Below are 25,277 nucleotides of genomic sequence, written 5' to 3'. Positions count from 1 at the left end.
ACTTGGCGCGAACTCGTTTTGCGAGGTAGAAAGAACAGCGCCGACAGACTGGCGAGTGTCGCTCATCAACAACCATTTCTACTGCGCCCAGAGAGCGAAATTACGTATTCCTACAAAAGTTAGCTTTTCGCGAAAAGTTGGGAGAATGCTCGCGTGCAGTTTGAAATCTTGATGAACAGCCGTAAACCTCTTCGCCTCGAGTAACGTCGATTCACTCGTTTCAAGCCCTCGCCGACATTCGCCGGATGTTTTTTCCTCGGTGACAACGAAAAGTCAGATTTCTTTGACAATATTTTACAACTTCGCCGCCGAGAATAGTTTTGTTCAGTCGGATCTTTAAATCTTAAACGTACCGTTAAGTGTTACAGAGCATCGTAATTGATTATTTTAATCATTTTAATATAGAGCTTTGTGCACGTTCAAAATTCTGTTGATAAAATAAATCGATAAGTTAAGATTTTTTCCTAAGAGGGGGAATTTAATTAGAGGCAGGTCGCTTACGGCTCAACATCGGACTTTCAATATTTTTGTTAAAGGAAGACCCATTCGAGCGAAGGCGGAAAATCTCTATTGATAGAAAGAAGTTTTGAAAAAAATTAATGAAAAATTTCTCCTTTCCGTTGTAAGAGTACTTGTAATAAATTAAAGAGCTCTATTAGATTTTATTGTATCAAAAAGGAAAATAAATCGCATTAGCGAATCAACTAGAAATTCCATAAACGGGAGGGGAAAAAAAATATAGCTTATTTTGTACATACAGACCAACGTAATTAATTGCGCAGTTCGTAAATTAATATTATAATGCGATAATTATGTTAAAAAGGTTAAATGTAAATAGAAATAACAGTGTGATTTCGTCAAAAAAGGTATGAATATGGAAATTGACGGTGGTGGCCATATTTATTTTTCACGTACCAATCTGCCGAAAGCGCATGTTATTAATAAATTGTAGTATTAAATCGGTCTCTCTTCGTACAAGATTAATAAAATGCGACCGGGTAAATATCACGCGAACTAGAACAAGATCAATGATATCTATTTTCTTTCTCTTAATATACTCATATTTTTATGCTGTTTTCGTAATATTAAATGTCAACCATGTATGCGATTATTAATCATAATAACTGATTATCAATGTCGCTATATAAAACATTACATGTCTCGGGATTCAAATTATTTGCTGGTCAGAAAAGGGCGCGCCGCGAGAAAATTTATTCTCTTTCGCGCGCAGTATAATGCGCCGCTTAACCACATTTTTCCAGCTTCTCAGATTTCTATCGGCTTCGATCGCGGTTACGGACAAGTCGTATTATCTCAATCCCTTCCAGTCTTTAGCCGAAGACAAAGAGCGAGAATGGGGAATCCGCGAGAAGGAAGGCGTGGGGGTGGGAAGGGGTCCATTCGCCGATTGAATGGAGGTCGATAAGAGGGGCCACTCGGAAGCGGCGGGTTCGAAAGTTCCGAGGGATATCTGGCAAAAAGGGGGTGATATCCGTCGGCGTTCCGAGGGAGAGAGCTTTGAACTCCGGCGTACGGAGCCATCGACTGCGTTCGGCCAAACGAACTCCCCCAGCGAATCCTCTTGAGGGCAAGTCGGATCGTTCACCGGCGGCGCAAGAAGGTCACTGACTGATGTTCTTCCATGCCTGGCTTAAGAAGCGCTTTATGAATTTCTCGGGCTTCCCCGCGCCTTTGATCCCCTTTTCACGTTCGTCCTCCCTTCGTCTCCCGCCGACTCTTCGACGCTCGACGCGGCAAACGTGTTTTGAGGCCCGATCGAGGGGTCGCGGAACGCGATCACAAAGAAATATGACTTTGCCATTTATGCATTTCACCCGTGGAACTCCATTTTCTGAGAGAAGTGCGGATCAAAGAGTAACAGACGCCCTCGCGGTCGCTGGCTCACGCGCGCTATCCCGTTGGCGTTTTCATTTATCTTCTTTTTCTATTTCACTACCTATTTTTTGTTTTCCGCTGCGATTCACGGTTATCGGGTTATTTTGACGAGAATCTCAGTAATTGATTCGATCTCCTCCCTTCAGGACTGAAGGCTATACTCGCGACGAAGGTAGTTAGTACGTGTTCGATAAATACTCCTTGTTACGCGTTTACCTCGGTGCGCGATATTGAAACTGTGTATCTTTGCAAAGGTGGTTATCGCTTTTGTTGCCTTTTCATTAATTCGCCAAATAAATCATTCTCCTCCATCCCTCCATTCACCCCCTTCTCATCGCCGCGCGGAAGTAATAAATTTGCAGTGCCGGTCGCTCGTTGAACCGCGAAAACACGCGGAAAACATACAAAATGATTGAAATGCGTAATTAATAAATCCGTCGAAAATTATTCGCACGGAAGGTTATCCGCGTGGCGGTGAACGCATAAAACGACCCGAGCGTGAACACGTTCGTGCGGGCCGACGCGAGATATGCTAGACCGCCGCTGCAGAATTACGCCGTCTCGCCGCGTCTCGCGCTCGTTTACCGAATTTCCGCGACGCCCGAAGACAGTGTGGCATTTCGGAGACATATTTATTACGCCGACACTCTATCTGCTGGTGCGACGGTGGAGATTGCGAGCTGGTGGAGGCGTGCAACGACCGCAAGGAAATTCGGTGAAACCTGTCGCGACAATTAAGCGGGTCAGTCGCGACGAGACAAGAGGGTCTCTCTCTCAACGGCGTGGAAATGTGCAATTTTACACGTGTGAAAGCTGCGTAATCGCTCCGCGATTGTATACGTGAGAGGGGAAAAAAAAAGTACGGTCGTATATATGTGATCCAACAATGGAGGCAATAAAGAATGCAGGAATTTCGCGAGCAACTCGCCGCGGAATAGAGTGCTGTAACGACGTGAATTTTTCGTTCGTTAAGAAACCTCTGTTGGCGAAAATTATATCGACATTTTTTTTCTTTATTTATCTTAGCACTGTACATGTGTTTGAAAATATTAGAAAAAAAAAGAACCCGTATTTTAAATTAATAAATAACAATCACTAAAACAATTAACCAATTTTTAAAATTTATCACGCAAAATATAAGTGTATGTAATTTAACTTGATATTATTTATTGATGCGATACGTAAGTTAAATTAAGAAAAGTTATCGGCACGATAATACGAGAGGACACGAGAAACGACCGGCGACGGTATTCATTGCGAGGCCGAAATAAATGAAGGATTTTACAATCGGACAGGTACGCAACGACGTAATTGAGCATGGCGATAATTATTACCGTTCTCGGACCGGGCAAGCAGACTACAATCAATTTTCTGTCGAGGGGGAAGGGAGAGAGATGAATTTTCCGCTTTTTCCGTCGCGACACTTTTGTATCGATCACCACCATAATTGTTTTCCAATCGACCGTCATTCGCTCTTCCGTTGCTTTCCTCGGTCCGTATTAATTGCTCGTCTTATTCCCACCGTGGTGTCCCTCCCAAAAACCGCCCACGTCCCACGGGAATTTATCAATCCGGGAGCCCGCAACATTCCCGTGTGTGGAAATAAAAATAGGATTAGCTCGGCCAACGCTTTCCCAACAGCTATTAATTACAGAGCTCCCAGGATAATTAGGCGAGAACCGCCGAAAGTATTAATCAAGCCGGTAATTCAGCCACTTGATTTCCACCGGCTTAAAACGGCGGTCCCGAATCGACGCGGCCCGGTGGGAGGGTCCCTAATCTGTTCGACATAGCGCTGGAATTTGTTTGAATCCTTGATGAGGGTTTTAATTTAGCGACCCTCTCTCGCGCGCGTTCCTACTTTTCACTCGACTTACTCAGGTAGCTTGTTTTACGTCCGCCACTATTTCGGCGATACCACGTTTCGTTTTCCAGCCGATCTAATTCCTCGCTGAGAAAAATTTATCGTGCCCTGGATATGTGCTTAGCAAAGGATTCAATATAGGTATATACATAAAAAAAAAATAATAAAAAATTAAAATAATAAACGCGAATTAAATTTTCTCTTGTCATAATAAACGTTCGTAACGGATCGATCGACTGTTCTTTTTTTTTTTTTTTTTTTGATGGCGCGTTTAATATCATCAAGGGTGCAAAACCACCGTCGTTTCGATAACTGAACATCACGCACGTCGGAAAGTTATTAATGTGATTCGCATATTTGTGACGGTGGGCTTGGCGCGAAGCCGCTCCAATATTTTTTCCCCGCCTGCTTGTTCATCTCGTGCGCGAGCGTTGGGCGGAGAAAAATATATTTCCAGCGCAAGACCTTCGTCATGTCGTATATTACGATGCGCCGGACAGATACATATTTATTTCGAACGGAAATCCGCGAAGTCCGGCCGTTGTCGGCCGTACGTCATGTCGCGATGTGCGCGGACGCGAGCGCCGTGCACATGTACGACGGCCGTAATGTCCCAAAAATGTATTCAACGACGTATAATTCTTTGAGAGGTGAGCGGGTTGGTGAGGCGACAGGCAGAAATCTCTAATAGCCACCGGATCCGAATACAAACGAGCGGGCTGTCACGTTCGCGTAAACGCGAGCAAATCCACGTGAAGGAACAAGTATATCATGTGACAGTGTTACTCTTCTGCGTTTCCGAGAGCCTTAAATCCACTCGCATTTTACCAGATCGTCAATCACTCCATTTCGACCGATAGTATCCGAATTTTGAAATTTTTCTCGCGAGTAAATCGTTGAATGTAAGTCGATTGTCATAAATTCCGCGCGTTTTATAATTCAATGGTCCACGATTTTTTACATCCAGTTTCTTTTTAATTAATATAAAAAATTGGCACACCTTTTAGGGCAAAATAAAAAAAAAATCACTATTTAAAAAGGAAATAGCCAGCATTCTGTCCAAGACAATTTTACAAGACATACTTGTGCAAATATCTGTGTATTATATATTGGATGGTAAAAATAGACGATTGTCGCGTTTTAAAATATTCTACATAGCTAAATCAATATTCTGTCTTTCTCGCGCGGGATGCTTTTCGCTTTTACTAAGTTCACCTTTTACTTATGTCACGATAACTCCGTTCTAGGTCGTATTATTAGCCGCGTCGCCCATTTAATTATGAAAATAGCAGTAGTCTGTAGCTACGTTATTTTTACGCCACGAGTATATTTACGAACTCGGAAAAGCGGATAGAAAAAAATACGGTGTAAAGAGAGAGATTGTATGATTCTCCGCCGCGACGATAAAGTTGAACGTGTGTTCGAATAAAATAACGAGTTTTTTTTTAATCAATATGAAACAATGTGCAGTTATCTCTTATTCATTTACTCAAACCTGAGGGATTTGGATTACCGATAACGTATTAAGAATCCCGGACGTTAGCATTAGGTGGAAACGCGCCACATTTGTAGCGACTTAAGGAACAGAATCAAACCGAAAGCGGAAGCGCGTTGTACTTTTCCCGAGAGCGTGCAATACCTCTTCATCTTCCTCAAGCCGGCAATATTTCAAGTAATTATGCGACACACTTGCACCACGTTGAACACCCACTCGGCCGGATATAAATAGCAGGGTTTACGTGACAGACGTTGATTTTCTTACGTACCGGGAAATAAATGACGGCACAGGATCACTCCCTCGAACGTCTCCTCCCGGTGCCTTCCTCTCTTTCTTCCCCTCCGCGAAAGGCTGAACAAACGGCCGCGTATTTTCTCCCGTAATTTCGAAATACCGGGAGATATTACTTCCGCGCGAACGGCATAGCGCATATTTACAGCGTGTACGCCGGAAATCACGGAGACGGTCGCAACCGCCATTAAAAATTCAACCCGCGCGCGTGTGTACGCAACGAGCACGTGTACATAATGCCGCCTATAAATAATGGAGGAGCTAAAAATGCACTGCAATTCGCGCTCGACAAGGTGAGATGGCTCGGCGTCTCCGCCGCGTCCCTTCGGCGAGAGACACCCCCGTGATCCGCGACGACACTGTTCATCTATTTTTCTTACGAGCCAACGGGCGTGCGAGGGTATCTCGACGGGAAACGGGCGAAGAATCAAAAAAAAAAAAAAAAAAAAAAAAAACAGAAAAATATCGCGATAGCGCGAGACAACATACGCCGGAAGGCGAGACGGGACGAGGAGATGAGTCGCGAAATGAAAAGAAGGATTTGAGATGAAAGTTGCCGGCGCGTGCGATGAAAAAATACACGTCACAAGGGGGTTGATCGGCGTGTTTCACTACGACACGCGACGTGGTGCGTTTACCCTTTGCACGGTCGCCCATCCGCCTTTATCGATAACGTCGCGAGTAACGAAGGACCGTCTATGTTAGTCTTGGGTATAACGTGACCGGAGGGAGAGGAAGGGAAGAACGGAATGCCGGTATTGGAGTAGCGTGATCGATATCGCCATTCTCTGGATTGAGAAATAGAAGACTTCTTCTTGCACGCTGATAACACGCGAGCGTTTATTGAAGGTTCCTTCAGCAGACGGATATGCAACAAGAAACCCCATCAGCGGAAAATAAACTGAAAAATATCGCGTCGAATAAGAGGAAATCCGTTTGATTGTTACGTGTCGAGTGGAACGTCGTTGATAAATATAATCGACATGTGACTGCCTTCGTTTCTCGCGTGCAATAGAGATTCATGCTAATTCGAATATTTTTGCGCTTCTTCGTCGAGAGTTCTCTCCGTGCTCGTTGAAAATTGCTCCGACAAAGAGATTAATTTTCAGCGCCAAAGCGATCCTTAGCGTATTACAGCGTCCGTAGTATCTTACAGAATTCTTATCCGTGTAAAAGTTCCTGACGGAACACGGACCTTCGGTAATTCAAAACATCCCGCGTGTGTTTCATATCTGCATTATTCATCGTCCGCGATATGGGCGTAATCGATAAAGCGATACGAGTGCACATAAAAGCAGTTAATAAGCAATAAAAGCTGCAGGCAAGATAAAACAAACGCCGCGTTCTCGTACGTAAGGTAAAACGGGTTGAGAACTCAGCTCGCTTTATAGAAACTTCTTCCCTTCGTCCCCTATTTTTCTTACGTCCCCCCGACTGGAGTGAGTATCCCGAGGCGAGGTATCGCATTTTATCTAACGCAGCTGGATCCCAGAGATTCAAAACTTTTCCATATCGCATTACGCGCGTGTGGCATACGCGACGCGCGATGTTCTTGCACGCGCAAAGAGAGCACTTCCCACGCGTCAATAAATATTTCATTATATATACGTTCGACGTGCGTGCATCGGACGCGGGCACGTACGCGGCTCGCGGCGAAGCGCAATCCGGCGCGACGCTTTCCATATCTGCGCCTCGCAATCTCCGGTAACAAAATTTCCCTGACGCCGCCGCACACAGGTGGACATTGTGCGGTCGGCGTGGACGACCCGTCCTTCCTCCTGCCCCCAGGCGCCGGTATCGATTATGAAATTGCGCTGGATAAAGCAAACGAGATACCACCGCGACGAGCTCGTTCCCTCGTGCATCTAGCGAGCGCGTATCAACCGACGCCCGGGCTGTTGGTTACCTTTCCGATCATATCGGTGTATCAATTCCTGGGTCCTTCCAGTACGCAGGTGAGAACACTGCCTCTGTCGTTCACCAGTTCACAGCGAACCCCCTTGCATGTACGCTCCATATCGAGCCGTGTTACACGCCACGCGTATTGGCGCCTCCTGTGGCAAAGGATGGCATGAACTCCCCTAATCGCTATTCGTCTCTATCTCGTGTTGTGCTCTAAACTACAATATGCTCTCTCGTGTGCATCGTGTCACGCGGCTGCGTCATTATAATTCCCGATAGGCCGCGGGACCCACGGAAGCAGAGGCCACCGATCGCATTAACCCATCATTATTATTTGATTAACTGCGGAAGAATCAGGAGAATACCTGGGCGACTTCCGCTTTAATCTTCTCTCTCTCTCTCTTTCTTGCTCTTCCTCGTTTCCTTCCCTTTTGCTCTTTCTCTCGGGATCCCATTATCCTATTTCGAAATCCGAAGACACATCCGGCTTAAGCTCTCTCGCCGAACATCAAAGTTTCGAGCGACCCTATACATCGACTCCTATAACAGGCTTTCGGCCAGACTATTACCGTTTAAGGAATGCGCATATAGTGAATGAGGTGAATTTCGCGATACACCGTGTCCCCGATAGCGAATTCGTTGAACTTTTCAGGCACGTTCGCGTTACGTAATTCGCGCGGAATGAAAACGTGAAATCTTGCGCACCGCGCACTGTAAATAGACACGGATTTTGTATATATATAGCTTGATAGGGTTTCGTTATGTAGCTGCATCATGTTTTATACATATACATATATTAAATATATATATGTTTATCAAACTGTAAATGCAACTATGAACATATTTATTTAACGAGTCATTCGAATATTGGAGCACTGTACTATCATTGCACTATCGCACAGGATTGATAGTTCTACGTTTACCTATTAACAATACCTCCATTACCATATATTAACAATATTCACGTAAATATTTGCAATATGAAATTAATATTTTAGTTTAAAAGAAACAATAATTTTCCGCCACGCTTCACCTTCGTTTATTATTAATCCATATTATTCTGAATTTGCGGTAAAGCGGAAGAAAGATATTTCTGAATTCTTTTCGATTCTTCAAAATAATAAGGCTTTGAAATCGAATATATTAGTATGGAAGTTAATTAGTCGGGGATTTTAAGAGCCGAAGTGATTTCACGATATCCGCGTCAGCGTTTGTGCCAATTCTAACTTCCTAGACCGGAGAAATGGTTTTAAAATATTCGCGGAACCCGTATAATAACGTAAAAAACTGCCCGGACTTTACGATGGTCGAGAAAATCTGCATTTCTAATTTTTATACCGACATTCACGAAATAACATTGCCGACGATGTAGTAAAACCGGGATTTGTGGAATCTCCATCGTGGAATTATAAGCGCTGAGAATTTTTTGAAAAATTCGAATCGGCGGTACGGGGGAATTACAACAAGATCTAGATGATAGTGTTTCTTTTTTTTTTTTGTTTTTTTTTTGTTATCTGGGAAAACGTCGAAATATTTTCTCTCAATGAACACGCAACACTGAGAAGAGAACTTTGTTATAAAAATGAATGGAAAAAGGTCGGAAAATAAAATATAATTTGCGTTTTATTATATTGTATATGGAAGCCGTGCGCCGGTGGACGCTTTTGTGAAATTAAAATAAACATGCGCTATCGATCAGCGGTTTAAAAATACGAGAATAAAGTATATCTGTTTTCAAATCACAGAGCACCGCATCATTTGCCGTTCGTTCCCTTCTCGCGAAAGGGAGGCAAAGTGTTTACAAATAAAAGGAATCGCGAACCGAGCGCAAGCTCGCGGCACGTAGCGGAGTATGTGTCACGATATTGATCGACTTCAGCAACTGGGTGCCATTAGCCATAATACTTTTTGCCTAATAGTATGAACTATTGCGGTCGAGAACTCCGAAGAAAGCTTACATCGACGACCTACTTTCAGATCGCGCCGGGGTGAAATCTTTTTTTTTTTTTTTCTTTTTCCAGAATCGGGTCGGAGCGTATAAGAGACGTGCGAAATGCAACGCGTGCAAATGGGTCAGAGCATCTATGTCGCGTTTTAAATAAATTTCTTCGCAACGTATTTTTAGAATAGTTCTTTTATAATTTATCAGTTGTAATAAGAGTAAATTAAATCCGTACGAACAATTGTTCCGTTAATAAATAAGAAACGCCGCTCAATTCGCATCTGGCTGATAAGAAAGAAAAAAGAAAAGAGTGTACTTACTTTATTCGATTATAAACTAGGAGCTCGGCTATCTCTCGGCCTAGCCTCGAATATAGAGTTTCAACGAAGACCAACACCTTCGGGTCTATCCTTAATCGAGCCTCACTGCGATGGTCTGGTGCTGACGGTAGTCTGGTCGCTCCTCTCAGAGTCGAACATCGTATCGCCGGTTCTGGTCTTGTATCTCGGTGTATTAAACTGTAAGAATAGAAGTCACTTGTTAATACTTTGTTACAGGTAATATCATAAAAAGACATTATACGCATTATATTAACTTTTAATGTATAAAACTTTATTTGAACGCGTAATTATTAAATTGCGAATTTTAAGTATTATTTCCAATTTAATCATTTAAAACAGGCAAGCGCAAAAAGTTGCCAGTAATATCTTTCAATATTTACGAAACTCGACTATTGATCCTATACATCACAAGAGAAGAATTTCCGCGATATTGATTTCACACGCACAGTGCATTTTCTTGAACCCCTTATCTTTCATCTACCTTAGAAGTTTTACATATTTACGAGATATTTCCTCGTTACGGAGACCCCGCGTTTCCGAGTTACTCGCCACGTTATAGTTTTCGTTAATACTAAATGCTCCCTCAAAGGGCAAGGAGAACGTTTCGATTAGACTTAGTCCAGAAGCAAAAATTCTTCCGTCAAATTCTTCGTAACGAAAGCCCTGTAACGAGCGGCCCTCGAAGAATGCACGGTAGCTCTTTCAACCTGTCCTCAAAGTTCCGCTTTCAGTAGACGGATACAACGCCGGGGCCGGGTATATCCGTGAGAACGCGGATGTAGCAGCGACGCAGGAATTTCGGAACGTATGCGTAGCTCCACAAAGGACCCTTTAGCGCCGCTGCAACGAGTCCTTCCGGACAGCTATTAACATCGAGCATTCTGCAAGTCTCCTGGTATTTACCGCGAGCAAGCTATTCCGCTGTAAATATAAAGGAGACTTTTTTTTTTCTCCCCCTTTGCATTTTGACGTCGCTAGTTTCAAATCACAAAAGATCGAAAGCTTTGATACCTGATATTTTTTTCTTTTAGAATTATAATTTTCAACGTCCGAAAAAGAAAAAGGAAAAACAGAAAAAAAAGTTTTGCTTTCAAACTTTTATTGACACCCACGTGAAATCTTTTTTCAGATCGCGTTTAATTAAAACTAATATCCTCTGCGTATTTTATATCTAAATTGTAACTAAATTTTTTCTTTTTAACTTTTTGAGATATTCTCTTTAGACGTAACGTAGACATTTTTTTTAGTATTTTTATTTGTCACGAGAAGATTCATTGGTATTATTGGCGCGCGTATCAAATCGATATGTGTTCGGCAATCGGGTTTCTCACCGTAAACCGAAAATCGGCCCTTTACCAACGTGGAATAAGCCAGAACCCGGTCGGCATTCAAACACGCGGGGGCATTTTCATAATGGGACAGCAATAACTATTATGGTACGCGAATTCATCGAATTATTAATTGGGATGCCAACACGATCAATCGTTCTCATAATTCCTATATATGCCGTAACACTCATTGATGCGTAAAAACGTTTATCGTGCAGCGTGCCGAATTATATAGAAATTTGAATGTGGATATTACGAGTGCATATTAATTAACGGTATTGTGTATCAAACAGATCATTAATTCCCAGACGCGAGGAAATTCGAAGGACCGCCAAAGCGGCTAAACTATAACGGGAAATAAAGTATTTGTAATTAAAAAAAGAAATTTTACGCGTTATTGTAATTCAAACAATTTTCTTTTTTCTTTAAAAAATAAAAGAAAAGAAAAAAAAAAAAGAAAACAAAACAAAAAAACAAAAACGTACTTGTAAAATTTCGAAACTGATGGATAAAGCGATGAGTGAGATTGAAAGGGTCGCGAGCTCCAGGCTTAGACGGGAATGAAACAGATTATCGATGATGCACTTGCGCCTCGCAGCTCTTATCCTCTCCAGTTTACAATTTATGCACATTAGACGGTCGCGTCAATAGATAGCATGTACACGAAGCGGAGCCCTCGGTCGAACTAACATTTACTCGCGCGGTGCTGCTTTAGTCGTTGTTATGGAGTATTTGATGTAACTAAATTTCGAGCAAATATTTTCCGCGTAACGTAATCACAGACGTAAACCGTGCCGCAGTGTGGAGGGCCTTTGACGTGCATAATCCACCGTGCCGCGCGCAAATTACCAAGACGTAAAATATTCGTGAAATTTTCCCCCCCTTTCGAAACGACCAACGCTGCTATCAATCCCGTTCGCATTCCGGATAATTTTGCCGAAACTCGCCGGTGATCGATTTCCGCTTATCAGAGTTTCTCGTTTCGTCTTCGACTTCGTGCTTCTCTCCAATGGCTTCATAAAGATATGGAAATGCACGTAGCAGGAAACAGAGGTATCGATCGCGAATGTGGCCCATACGCGTATGCACACCACCGCCGGTACATCGAACGGGCTCCTCTTGCATTTCATGCGCGGGTTATCGATGCAATATTCTTGACATTCGCGTGCACCGAAGTCGTTTATCCGATGCACGCGGGATCATTTGTAAATATCGAGAATCCGCAATCCCACCTACGTCCGAGAACATGAAGGGCCTCGGCCCGCTGCATGCGCATTGTCTCTTTTCATTTGGCAGAGGGTCGAGAAACTGGGTTCATTTCTATTCCATTAGATAATATTTAGATGCGATCTCTTATATGCTTTATATATCAAATTTCGTATACGCTTTGAACGTGCCACGCGTTTACATTTATATTTGTAATATCCTCGAAGTTTATAAAGTTTCCTAGATTTAATTTGAATAATCCAATAAATACGTTGGGATCTTAAAGCTAATATAAGAAAACAAGTCGCATTTTCGCCGTTAAAAATACCTCGTGCTATCTACTTCTTTTGAAATTAAATTAAGCAAAAATTATATTAAGTAATTATATTATCTCAAATAAGCATTCATATAATTGCGATGGAATCGATAATACGGTTACAATTGACGAATTATTCAGAACAAAAATAACGAATCTCATAGAATATTTTAAAAGGGGAAGATTTTTATAAGGATTTCTAAAGCTATGTTTAATATCGCCGCAGTCGACGTCAATTTTTAAGTGTCGCACACTAGTGAACTCAATGGCGATGTCGCGGTGCCGAGATGTTAACGTCTGACAGTTACACGCGCATTGCGTGAATCCGCACGTGCGTGTCCGCGCGGAGGCTTTCAAGTACATTGGTAATCTGGGACGGGAGAGATATGATGCATCATCCTATCGCGCATTAGCCGTGGCCGCAAGTAAGCCTATTAGTGCGCAGCGTTATTAGAGGATACTATCTGACCTAAATTCCGGGTACCTATCGGTTACAAGCGTACGTGTGCGCGTGGATATCCTTAACAGGGATTTACGATAAGGCACAAATATACTGCGCTTTGCCGAAATCCGGCCTCGATTTTTCCACGGATTATTCGATCGAGATGCACTCACTGCACGATTATTATTTTACCGCGAATATGGCTCGACCGAGAAACGACGAGCGAATTTTCGAGACACCGCGAAACAGAAGACACAGACCTAGCCGATCGGGAAAGATTAGTTCGCGTTTGTTTCGTCACGTACGACCAATCCCCTCGAGAAAGTCCGCGACACAAAAATGTGTGCGATATTGCTGGCTGCGATCGGAAACTTTGGCTCTTTCGTGAAAATTGCAAAATTACAGATTCGCGATAAGTCCCCGTGTTTATCGATACCCAAATATATCGATATTAATTACGAACGAAAACGTGCGATTGCGGATATCCTGTTTCAAGTCCACGATCGCAAAAAGATAATGTATACACGCATTTGTCTTGTTGGAATGAGATCGCCGTTATATCGTCCTCTCCTGCTTCGCCGAATATCAGACGCGCGATCTCCGGCCAGCCAAGACCGGCTGTGAAATCAATGCCGGTGTCTGGCACCGTAAAACATTTTAACCGTACAATTAGGCAACAGGGAACGAGCTATAATTATATAAAGACGTTGTTTTAGAGGCGAGTTTAGATCCTTGTCAAGTACGAGTCGTCGCGGCTTACGACGCCGTCTGCTTGACGGTTCTTTTTTTTTTTATCTCCCATCAACCAACCCTCCGTTGCGCTAAGTGTAACATTACGAGCCGTCAAAGAGGAGCCATCACACGAGAATTGCTTTTCACAAATCAAGCCGCGCCAGCTTCTGCTCGTCTTTGCGGGACTTTTGTGTGCGACAAAAAAAAAAGAAAAAAGAAAAGAAAGCAGGCAGCTCATAACGGCAGTTTCGACACCGTCTGGCTCTAATAAACGCCATTAGGAGAAAAAAAGAGGAGAGATGTGCTCTCCTTAAAAAGTAATTTTAGATTACGGCCGCCATTGTCGTCTATCGACAGCCGATTAAATTACAGTGGAGAATCACTCTTGACACAAGAGAACGGCACGAAGGGAAGAGGGAGGGCTCTCGAATTACTACGTCATATAACGGCCCCGTCTCGTACTTTTCGCGCGGATAATCGAGTTACGTCCGATGCCGTCTTTATGATCCTCTCTCGCTTTTCGTCTCCTTATTGCCTGGCCGTGACGGGAGTCGCCCGGCACTTTTCGCGTCTTACCGCGCAAGCAGAAGGGCGAGAAGGGCGTCGTTTGTCCGCCCTTTACACGGCATTCTTACGAGAAGCCTCCGCCAGCTTGGGAAGAATCGCGAGGGAGATGAACGTCCATGAAGCCCAAGCTATATTCAAGAAAGACCAGTTAAAACCGGTGCGCGAGGTAACGTCGCGTTCGCGCGCGAACGTTAAATATATTCGCAGAGAACGGGGAATGATCAACGCAAGTTCTGCAAATGGGAATTAAGAATATCAAAGAGAAAATTACGGGGGTATTCGTCCCTTTATCTCCCCGCGCGGTAGAACAATATTCTTTCAGCGTTCTTCCCCGCTTTAAAGAGTTACGAGCTTATTCAAAGTGCCGACCCTCCCCACGCGCTGCATAACGCCCTGCGCTTATAATAAGGTGAGCATCCGCATCGATTCCACGTCTTGGCGCTCAACGCACTCGTGCCGTTAGGTTGGCGTAGCTGCTCGGGTAACGCGGCGCGATATTAGATTCATCAGACGTATGACGTCGACAAGGGCTATTGTGCCGCGCTTTACTCCTGCGGAAGGTGCGCATTCACGACGTTCGAATACACCGGCGGGACCGGTCGACTCTTTTCGCGGCGCATACGGTCTCGTTAGCGAGCGCCGAGAGGCTCTCGGCTAGAATGCCGACGCTAATGAATCATAATCGGTATTTTCCGCGCGGAACGCTTTAGCCTGGTTAACCTGAGCCGACGTTGACCGCTCGGAACGTCTGTCTGCTGCAGCTGCATCCAGCGCGCGCGACTGCACGGGATGCCTCACGGCGTCCGCGAATGGTCACTCGTCAATTGGCTAAATGACAAACGAAATGATCTTCCCGTTCGTTAACCTTGACGGACCTTCCTCTCGCTCTCCGTTCTTTCCGTTTCTGCCCTTCTCCCTTTCACCCCTACCCGCTTGGGCTCCGTTATTTGAATTACTACCGGCAGAATCTCGCGATCCTCTTTCTCATGTTAATTAGCAGCAAGTGTCCGCAGTCGCCTTTGTGAAAGAATAATAGGGATCAACGTTACACGATTCGTTTAGCATAAATGCCGGTTGCGGGAGACAATGCGTCGATTAATGGTACGCGGCGCGCGATTCCTCTGCCTCTTTTAATGCTTATTTAATACGCGCGCCGAATGAAATTCCGCCCGCGCTCTCTCGCTCGGTAATATTTTGTTTATTAATACAGATTGATTTCCTATTCGCCTGGCAATACGAGATAAATATAGGAACTGCAAATTCGGAAATATTTGCGGATAACGTTTCGATCATTCCGAAAACAAGGACACGTGTACGTTAATATTCTGGATTAGCTAATGAAATTTTCATAAGCAGAAATGTCATTATTGCACAAAACGTTATTACAGCAATTGTGTTGAAATCAAATTTTCAGAGTTAATTAGAGTCGCAATAACATTCATTACGATTCAAAATACCTCGCGATCTCTCAATAATTTTATTCTCAATATTAAAATAATATTCAGAGTTTTCTTATCCCGGCGTATACGTATGCACAATGGAGAAATCATGTTTAGAACAAAGTTCGCCTGCGGATTATATTTGTATGCATGTTTGTGGAACAACTACATTTCGAGCTGCGTGGAACACCCGCGGGGCAATCGTAACGCCGGTGTTTCAGGATCATATTTTTGTACGTGAAACGATCAGATTTAACGGCGGCCCTTCAAGTATTTAAAAATTATGCACGAGCCGCACGTCCTTCCTTAAAACCTATAAATTAGCATCAAGTTCAACGACAATTAACAGCACCTTTATGTCAATTTTTTTTTTCCGTTAGAGAAAAAAAAAACTTAAATTTTTGTTACAAATATTTACTTTCCTGGCAATGTATATATAAATATCAAAACCAAATATTATACGTAATACATATAATTTTGTTTTGGTGAAAATTGAATCATTCGAAGTGTAAAAATGACTTTTTCACGCGTCAAAGAGCAACGCAATGAAACCATCGATCTCGACACCACGTTCCTTCAACTCCGCGGAGCAATGACGCTTTGCAGTCAGAATTGGGCGGAGAAAATGTGTCCGTGGCACGCGAATTCAACGTCAGCGCGGTGATGAAAGGTCCCTAGGGGAGGGGGGGTTCCTTTTTCTTTATCGCTGCGACCGGTGCGCGGCAGTCTGCACGACTTTAACTCTCGCGCACACGCGGTCGTTCAAGTTACCCGGGAATCTATCTTATGAGCGCAGGTGCGCAAGTGTGAGCGCGGACACGAAATCGTCGACGCGAGAAAGATAGAGTTGTCCGGTGGCTAAATGTATTAGCTGCCTTCCGTAAGAAATTACCCTGGGCCGAAAATAACACCGTGATCAACCGAGTAATCAAATATTAAGATTATCTTGGCCACATCATTCAAAATCTTCCCGCAAGCACTCGAGGCATTCTCACACGCGGTATCAATTTATCGATATGCGTATATGTATACGGGTACATATGTTCTACATCAATTAGAGAGATTAACTGACATACATCAGAGAGATATATAGAGATTATCTCAATGAAAATAAATGATCAACTAATTGTATAACTTCTTACGCAAGTTAACGCAACTTTGATAAAGCCCCAACATGTTCCTTTAAACTGACTAACATTACAATTTGTAAGATATTAATATTATTATTTTAAAGAATTAATTATAATAATTTAAAGAATTAATAGTGTTACTTATTTTGAGGAATATCCAATGTTGCGTTACGTCTTAAATAAAGTCTTGAACTTTCTTCGTGAGAACAGACCCGCCATAAGTATAAACGAAGTGCAAAGTAACGTGTATATGAAAACGAGAGAGCAACTTCTACGTATTTCTCATTTCGCGTAGTAAAGTTGTATCATGCTCGAGGTAAGTGAAGGAAAATTATGATCTCAGGGTTATACACCGTCTATCTATCTTTCTTCTTGCTTACTTGAATTTGTTAATAAGTTTTTATATCTACTTCCACGTTACTTTAATTCAGTCACTTCGTATGCATGGGAATTACGGCGGAACACAAAACTTACTTGCAGTCGCTCGTAAAACAGAAAAGTTAATAAAATATATGTACATCTTTGCGAGATAAATGATGTACTGCTGATGTACTACTGGCATAATAACTGCGAAAATGAATCCTTTAACTTGGTAATCTAACGTAATTCGATTTTTCACGAAATTTAATCCAATTATTTTATGCAAAATGCAATTCGATGACGTGATCCATATTTGAGACATTTCGACTACGATATTACCACCGTAATGGCTGCAGTTGCTTAATGGAATAGCGAGCTATTTGCAGAGGCAACATCGATGGCATTGATGTAACGGTCGCATTAATCCTCTCTGCATAAGATCAAATAAATGAAATCAGTTAAATATTTTGAGCGAAATAATGTCATTAATTACGCTTTGCATTATTTCCTAAATTATTTAAAAATAAATAAATTACAGTAATTTTTGAATATTTAAACGTTGAATATCTAGGCGATATTTTGCGTGATGAAGTACCACCGAACTATCTGGCAAAAAAACATAATTTGACGAGAACGTGAGCGGCTTGCAAAAATTATTTTCGCCAGCGGATCAACGTGAGCTAAAATCAAGTAGTGATTTCGGATCGTTCAGCGCATCCACATTCGTCATTTTGTCATGTATTGATACACGACGCCGTGTAAGTAATGCATTTTATCGGCACATTGATTTCACGAGCCTCAGAAGTACGCTCCGCGTCACGATGCACATTTGTTATCGCGCGCCGCAGCTCTCGCATATAGCCCTCAGAATCGGAACAGCCCTTCGTGTCCGGCCGTTCGATCAGCCCGGCTCTTCCCGCGGTGCACTCACATTTCGCGCGCGACTACACGCGTCTCTCCATCGGGTACGTGACCGAAGGTACACGATAGTAAATTGCTTCTGCGGTTTAGCTCTTCGCGATGGCCGCAAAGGAGGTCGGCACAGGGGGCGAAAATCGAGGGAGACTGAAACTGCTCCGTCAATCGGCCGCTAGTGAGTTGGCGGTGGAAGAGGCGAGGGTGAAAATCAAGTGAGAGAGAGAGAGACTGAAGGAGAATGGAATCGTCGAGGGATGCTCCTTTGGTCGTGGCGAGATGGGAAAGAAAAAAAAAAAAAAAACGGGGAAACGGGGAAAAGAGATCCTTCTTTCGCGAGGTAGCCCGCGCGCGAACTTCTACCCTCTGATTGAGTGGCGAGGGTGACCAGAAGGTAAAATCCCGATCGGTTCGAAGGGGACGCGAGGGGCATCCGGCAATTTACGGACGTCCGGCGAAACTGATTTCGAGGCGACAGAAATTACTTCTTCAGAAAGTCGCGATTCTCACCCCAAGGCCTTCTGTCTCTCCCTTTCCATCTTCAACCCTCCGTCTCCCTCGCTATTCGTTCTCATACCGAGGTTTTTTGGTTCCTTCTCGTCGCGATGTGACTCGCCTCCAGGGTACCGTATTCCACAGACTTGCAGCGTTACGGCAAATCTCTCGTTCGGTCGCGGCACTGCGCTGGGAATTGTGAATTGCGCGGAAACAGAAGTCACATTCTCCAATTTTTCTCTATTATATATTGAGCGAGAGACCATTTTATTCTGTTTCTTACCACTATTATTGTCCCTGAACTATGTGTCAAAGCTGACGTCGTGCAACGTATTTAATTCGACAAGTAAGGTACAAGAAATTCAAGTAGTTTATCAAAAATAGTGCGGAAACTTTATGACAAATTTAAAGAAAAAAAAAAAGAAACAAAAAAAAAATGAGTAAACCTGGACCTTTTTCTTGCAATTTTCAATCGAATTCGCCTACGGCGAGCGCGCGGTTTCTTCGTATTGGTTTTCCGCGGGCGAAGCATCGGAATTGTGGCCGCATCGATTCGAGACCGGCGGCAGCCGTGGTGAATTTTCGTAATACACTTCTCGAAGATAGCGGACCGATATTTGACTCGCGCCATACATTACAAAACGTTCCTCTCATTTTCACTCTTAATTAAATTTTCCAATACGCGTGTTAATTACGAAATATTACGTATACGTGTTTTTAAGCGTTAATTAAGTAAATGTGTTAATGCATTATTGAATTGAAAATGTAAATGATAATGTTGATCAGTGGAGAAGATCGCCATCGGGGCCAACAGTTAAATGACTGAATTAGAAACAAAGGATTCGAGCCATTTCTTTCTGTTAACTGCTCCGCAGGGCTGATATATGGGAAACCATAAACAAGCCTGGGGAATCTACTTTCTAGCCCGTGGTGTAGTTTCACTATGGCTGCCAAATGTAATTGAACGAAATAAACGTTGCAGCAAAATGCTTTCACTTCGTTACATCGCCAATACACCGAGACCCGCCGGGATTTTCATTCGCAATCTTTTTACCCGTGGTCCACCATTAAGCGATTATCTGAATTGGCGGTTTAAAATCGTTTCGTTCCCGCGGCTTTTATCGTAGATTTGCGAGATGTCAAAATATATTCCGGTCGCGCAAACAATACCGATCATATTTTACATTTCTCCTTTATACATCAATTTTCGGTGAATATCAGTTCGCGAGGAGAATTTGCAACGGTCCGTGACAACTTGCATTTCGGGCATCGATGGCCGTTTCTAATTTTTAATTAACAATGCACGCAAGCTTCCCCCGTTTATTCAAATAGAACGTACAAAAACGCGAAAGGGAGGAAGGGAAGAAAGGTTCTCGTGACAAAGGCGTTTTTGTAATGGCTTTTACATAATGTAGTGAGCTCGGATACCTCATGTAAATATAATCGTGCGTTTCACAGATCGATTCATCTACGTCTCTCTCTCCCTCTCGTTTCCGTGCGTACGCGACATTTTTATTTTTTATTTATTATTTTTTTTTTTGCATTTGGTCGCGCGGAAGTTTTTAATTCGCGCCGCGCTAATTAGAGGCCGGGATATCGACCAATCGATCCGTGAAATGCACCCACAACCCCCGGCAACGTACGGACGATAAATTGACCGGGGTGCGAGAGCTGCGCGAAAAGGCCTTTTCCTCTCTCCCGCGCGAGCTCTCGCAAGGTTTTCCACGCGTTTACAACGCGGACGTGTAAACGCGCCGCATTACATGCACGAGTGCGGTCGATCGGTACCGCTTGGACAATGCACCGTTTCCTGCAAAGTAACTGTGATTCCATTTACTCCGCGGATTTGCAATAATTCTTGCCGCTTCAATAATTGCACCGGTTGTTCTGCGTGCCGTGTAGTCGCCGCGGACATCAACGCGAGGACGAGAATCCGAGCGAAGTCTTATTTACGACGTATTACGTGGTAACGTAATTACAATGAGTCGCGTGAGCGTAGTCGCTTGGCTGTAATCGAGATTACAAATGAGGGAAGCGTTAATAAGCGGCGACGTATCGCGCAGTCGGTCGCGGTGGGGTAGGGCGACGATTAATATGTCGTCAAAGGAGCGCCACTTTGGTACGCCCGCAATTTCTGAGGCCCGCGGAAAACGTGAGCCGGCGCGCTCGAGTGCTCGGGCGTTGAAACAATTAGGCGGAAATGCCTCTAATGGCGCGGCAGCTGCTCGAATTTGACTGGCAAAATTCCTGACGGCGTTTCTCCTCAATCTTCATCCGCGTCTAATGCATGGCTCTGCAGCCGCGTGACAGTTGCTTTGACGGCATTATTCACGATGGGATTTCGCGAGGCGGGTGGGTATCAATCCGCGAATAATCACGCGAAAAAAAATCACGAGTTGCAGTTAGGTACGCTCAACAATGTAATTTTACATCCTAGAATAAAATTAATAATAGGGGGAATATATGAATTTGATTTGTGATAATTATAATTTTGGTCGTTCTAGTAGCAAATTTGTCTCACGTTCTATTTTATCTGCCGCGCAGATTGTTCGTACGAGCTTGATTTAAACTTCGGTTATAATTGCTCGCGTCATAAATGATTTGTCTAACGTGTTGAGAGATTTTAATGAGGTCAATGAGATAACATTGCGAATTGACGCTAATTTATTCGAAATGCCGCGGAAACGGTTATTGCAACATCTCGCGCGTCTAAAAATGATTTATCTATTCAACGATAGATTAGTAGAAATTTAATGTACTTTTGATTTTTTTATACATATAAATCGTAATCGTTCAGAAAATTTCTGTAAAGCACCGAAAGTGCTGTCGTATAAGCTGAAAATATAAAATTATACGTGCACATTGCTTTATTTTTCTATAATTCGGGTAATAGTGCAATTAAAACGCTATTAATAACATTTCCATGTCGCGTATAAAAGGCTTCAAACATACAAAGGTAATAAAAGATTGGATTAAGCTGTCATATTTTTTGATCCGAAGCGATAACATTTTGTGAACAACCGCGTGATATTTTTTTTATTTTTCGAAAAAGCTTTCAATGGCAAACGGAAAAAACTATTCCGCTTTCATGTATTCACAGCAAAAAGTTCGGCAGAAAAATAATCTCTCAATAGCCATTCATTTTTACCGTTAATACAAACGTAATACCTTTATATCTTTCGATCCTGCAAAAGACAAAAAAGGCCGACGTGTGACTTTGTATAATTAAAGCAGTCGATCCATTGACTTATATCTAATTAATGATCGAAAACATTTGATTTGTAAAATAACATTATAGCACAAAAAATTATTAAACGCCGCGATACAATAATTATTTATAGAAAATGTTCGCACGCGAGCAAATAATGTGTAATAAAAATTAATTTATTAATCGATTCAACCGAGAAAAATTGTGTCAAATTTTATCAACGAAAACAGGAAAACGACGAATGGAAATCGATTGCCGTTGCTATCGTAGAAGTGTTTCTCAATCACCCGCGTTTCTTTCGGGTCGCACTGACGTGCGCGACACAACGAGATTATTGTAACGAGGCGCGGGGCAATTGCTTGACAAGAGGAGAGTCCGCTGGCGTTTCATCGATAATGCAAAACTGTAGCCAAGAAAGGCGAAAGAGTGCGGGGCTTATCGGCGGAAAATCCCTCGATGCGACTCCATATCAGGCATGTTTACACCGATAAGTACTTGACGATCGACACGATGGCACTCGGCTGGCGCTATTCCGATTGCAGACGTCGCGCGAAATACGCAAAACACACCGAGCTTTTCGTAACATCATTTTCATCGATTTTCGTTTTGTTCCGCGCGCGGTGCCAATTTCAACCGACATTTATTCGACGACACCATCCCAGAAACATACGAAACACAACCGACGAAACGTTTCGCGCCGATTTAACAAGCGGGATCGTTTATTTGCACGATACGCGCGGGGCTGCCGCGTAAATACAATGATTTTTCTCGCGATATAATGAGACCCGCGCGGACGCCGAGCACTCTCGGCGCGCGGAAACGCCAAAGAAGGAAGGCGCCCGATAATGTAACACGGCGTCCCGTCAATTTCCTTTTGTCCGGGCAAATAAAGGGGCTCCGGTCGTCGCGCGAAAAATTCTGAAAAGGGGGCGCGGGAAAATGGAAACAACCCGCCTGCCGATAATTGGAAACGTAATCAATAGAGCGCAATCAGTCAACCATGATGCGCCGTTCAAGGGAGAGATGCAATTTATATACGCGCGCGTGTATGTCTAGGCGCGCACGTGCAAGGAGAGATGCATACTGCGCCACCGTGTATCTCTATTCCGCGCGGAAGAGCTCCACTTGAGCACAAAGAATTATTGGCTCCCATTCCGCCCCGGGAGTTACCCGACGGCATCTGTCCGTCCGCCGGGTTTCCTTCCACCCTCAAGTTTTGCGTCCACCTACGTCCGACGGTGCGCCCGTATATCAACTCCGCACAATTCGAAACATATCGCCGCTGTCTTCCCCTTTGTGTCTTCGCCGATTCTTCTCGCGTAAAACCCGTTTTTATCGCTCGCCGTGCGCCTCGGGACCTTTTACCGCGATACGGCGCGCTTGGAAGAGGGAGGAAACGGGAGGACGTGCAGTCGCGACGAGAAATCACCTGAGTCCGGCTTTCAGAGGGAACCCGGGAACGGAGAAATCCGGCCGCGCCATGTTTTTCACGGCGATGCGATACATTTTACCGGGGGGAAGGGGAGGGAGAAAACTCGCCCGATGCGCGACATGACTTATATCGCGTCCCGTGCATTGTTGCTGGAAACGAATTTGCCATCTGAGGATCCACGCCGCTCGTATCGACAGTATTGATAACGTTCTTTCGGCGTCAATTCCGCCGTGTTATTGAATACCGCGGGCCAATCGATATCGCTTATCAATCACCGTCCGGCCAATTCGATTATTGAGGACGTCGTAATTGTGTATCGCAATTGATCTCAATTATACAGCTAAAAAAAAAAAAATATAAAAAAACATGACGGTATAAACCTCGCTCGACAACGAGCACCGATACCGCTCTTTCTTTTTATTTTTAATCGTCTCAGTTTTACATTTATTAAATATCTGAAACTGCCCGATATCGCTTCTTTGATTTTTATTAAAAAAAAATTTAACTCCAATAATCGAGAATGATGGTCGATTTGACATAGAAATAAATGCAATCTAGACAATAATACGACTGCAGACTTTTGTACCTCGTTGCGAAATGTTGTCACGTATTTTCACGACGCGCGTTTTCGGGCGGTTCTCCAACCGCCGCCGTGCCCGCTGGAGTTTCCGAAGGTAGGTAAATCTACGCGGGCAAAGAGCTCCATGACGCCGTGTCGGTTCACAGAACCCACTTAACTCCCTTTGCGGAAGTATCCCGATACGTTCTCGCGTTAATTTCGAGACACGGTATGATTAAGCACGTGATTAGCGTCTGCCGTTGCGACCGCACGCCGGTGCGCGCCCGCGTGTCTGCACACAAGTCTTTTAACGGATATATTAAGTTCCATGGCGCACCTGTATGTAGGTTGAGCCGCCACAGCGCCGCGATCTTTGCGCGCCCAGGTAGACGTGTTTGTATGTATACGCGTATGTGTGTGTTCGTGTTCCCCGCAACGAGTATCAGATACCACGTGCACGTTAAATAGGACACAGTATAACATCTCGACGAGCCCGAGCCGTGTGTGCGGGGGCGCGCGCTCCACCGACACGGCGAATATATAGATCGGCTGGAGAATAACAGCGACACTGCAGGAGATTTGTGCGGCGTCCAAGGGTTAATTCATGGAAATCCACCTGAGCCACGCCCTTCAAAACGAATTGCATGTCACGAGATAACGCGGCGGCGAGCTGCACGAAGCAGGCCCCGGTTACCTCTTACCTCGCGCGCTTTATTAATTGTTGCTCGCGCGAGCCGCGAATTTCTTCCACAAGCGGCCGCATCTCCCTTCCTCCCGACTCGTGGGAGCGGGCACAGTTGCGAGGCTTCGGCTACGAATTCTGTGGCGTTTTTCGTATCGATCGCGCGCGCGTTTCGCACCGCGACGTGTTGCAGCAAGTTCGCCAAGTTCGATGAAACTGCTTGTACGGATGTGAGATCTGGAGTTCGTTGACGCGCGAAGATCCTAACTCCCCTCCCCCTCCCCTCCCCTCCTCCCCCGCCGTATCGAGAGAGTAACTACCGAATCTGTTAGAGAGTTCTATGGCCGGACCGTCCGCAGCTTTTGGAGTTGATAAACTACGTGGCAACCGTTGATTTTCATCTCCCGTACCGCAAGCGCGAACCTCGAAATAAATGATACCACGATATACTTAATTGCTACGATGAAATCGGAGACAACTTCAAAGCGAAATAAGCCACGCACGTTATTTTGAGAATCAAGTTAATTTGCGTTTAAATTCCGTTGCGATAAGTAAGCGACAAAGTTGATACGATCAAACGTACAAGAGACAAGGGAAAATTTCTCGCGTAATTTTGCGCTTCTAACGTCGCAGTTCGATACAGTAACTAGCGGCAAAGCCTTAAAGGCGATTTCGCTTGCATTGCGCGCGATGACTAATTCGTCGCCGGCGGTCCGTCGTGAAACAGTCTCT

At 44.0% G+C, this 25,277-nt stretch overlaps 1 protein-coding gene across 1 annotated transcript in view; it reads right to left on the bottom strand.

Annotated features, from left to right (window-relative positions):
• Positions 1-25,277, bottom strand: part of Sfl (N-deacetylase and N-sulfotransferase sfl) — a 94,051-nt gene that overhangs the window by 27,882 nt on the left and 40,892 nt on the right. The window contains exon 3 of the mRNA XM_070656021.1: positions 9,714-9,911. Within this exon, the coding sequence (XP_070512122.1) occupies positions 9,714-9,911 (198 nt within the window). The remainder of the gene's footprint in view (positions 1-9,713; positions 9,912-25,277) is intronic.

Source organism: Cardiocondyla obscurior, linkage group LG01 (assembly GCF_019399895.1).
Source record: "Cardiocondyla obscurior isolate alpha-2009 linkage group LG01, Cobs3.1, whole genome shotgun sequence".
NCBI lineage: Eukaryota > Metazoa > Arthropoda > Insecta > Hymenoptera > Formicidae > Cardiocondyla > Cardiocondyla obscurior.
Note: the sequence above shows the minus strand (reverse complement) of the source record. Positions and strands in the feature narration are given on the sequence as shown.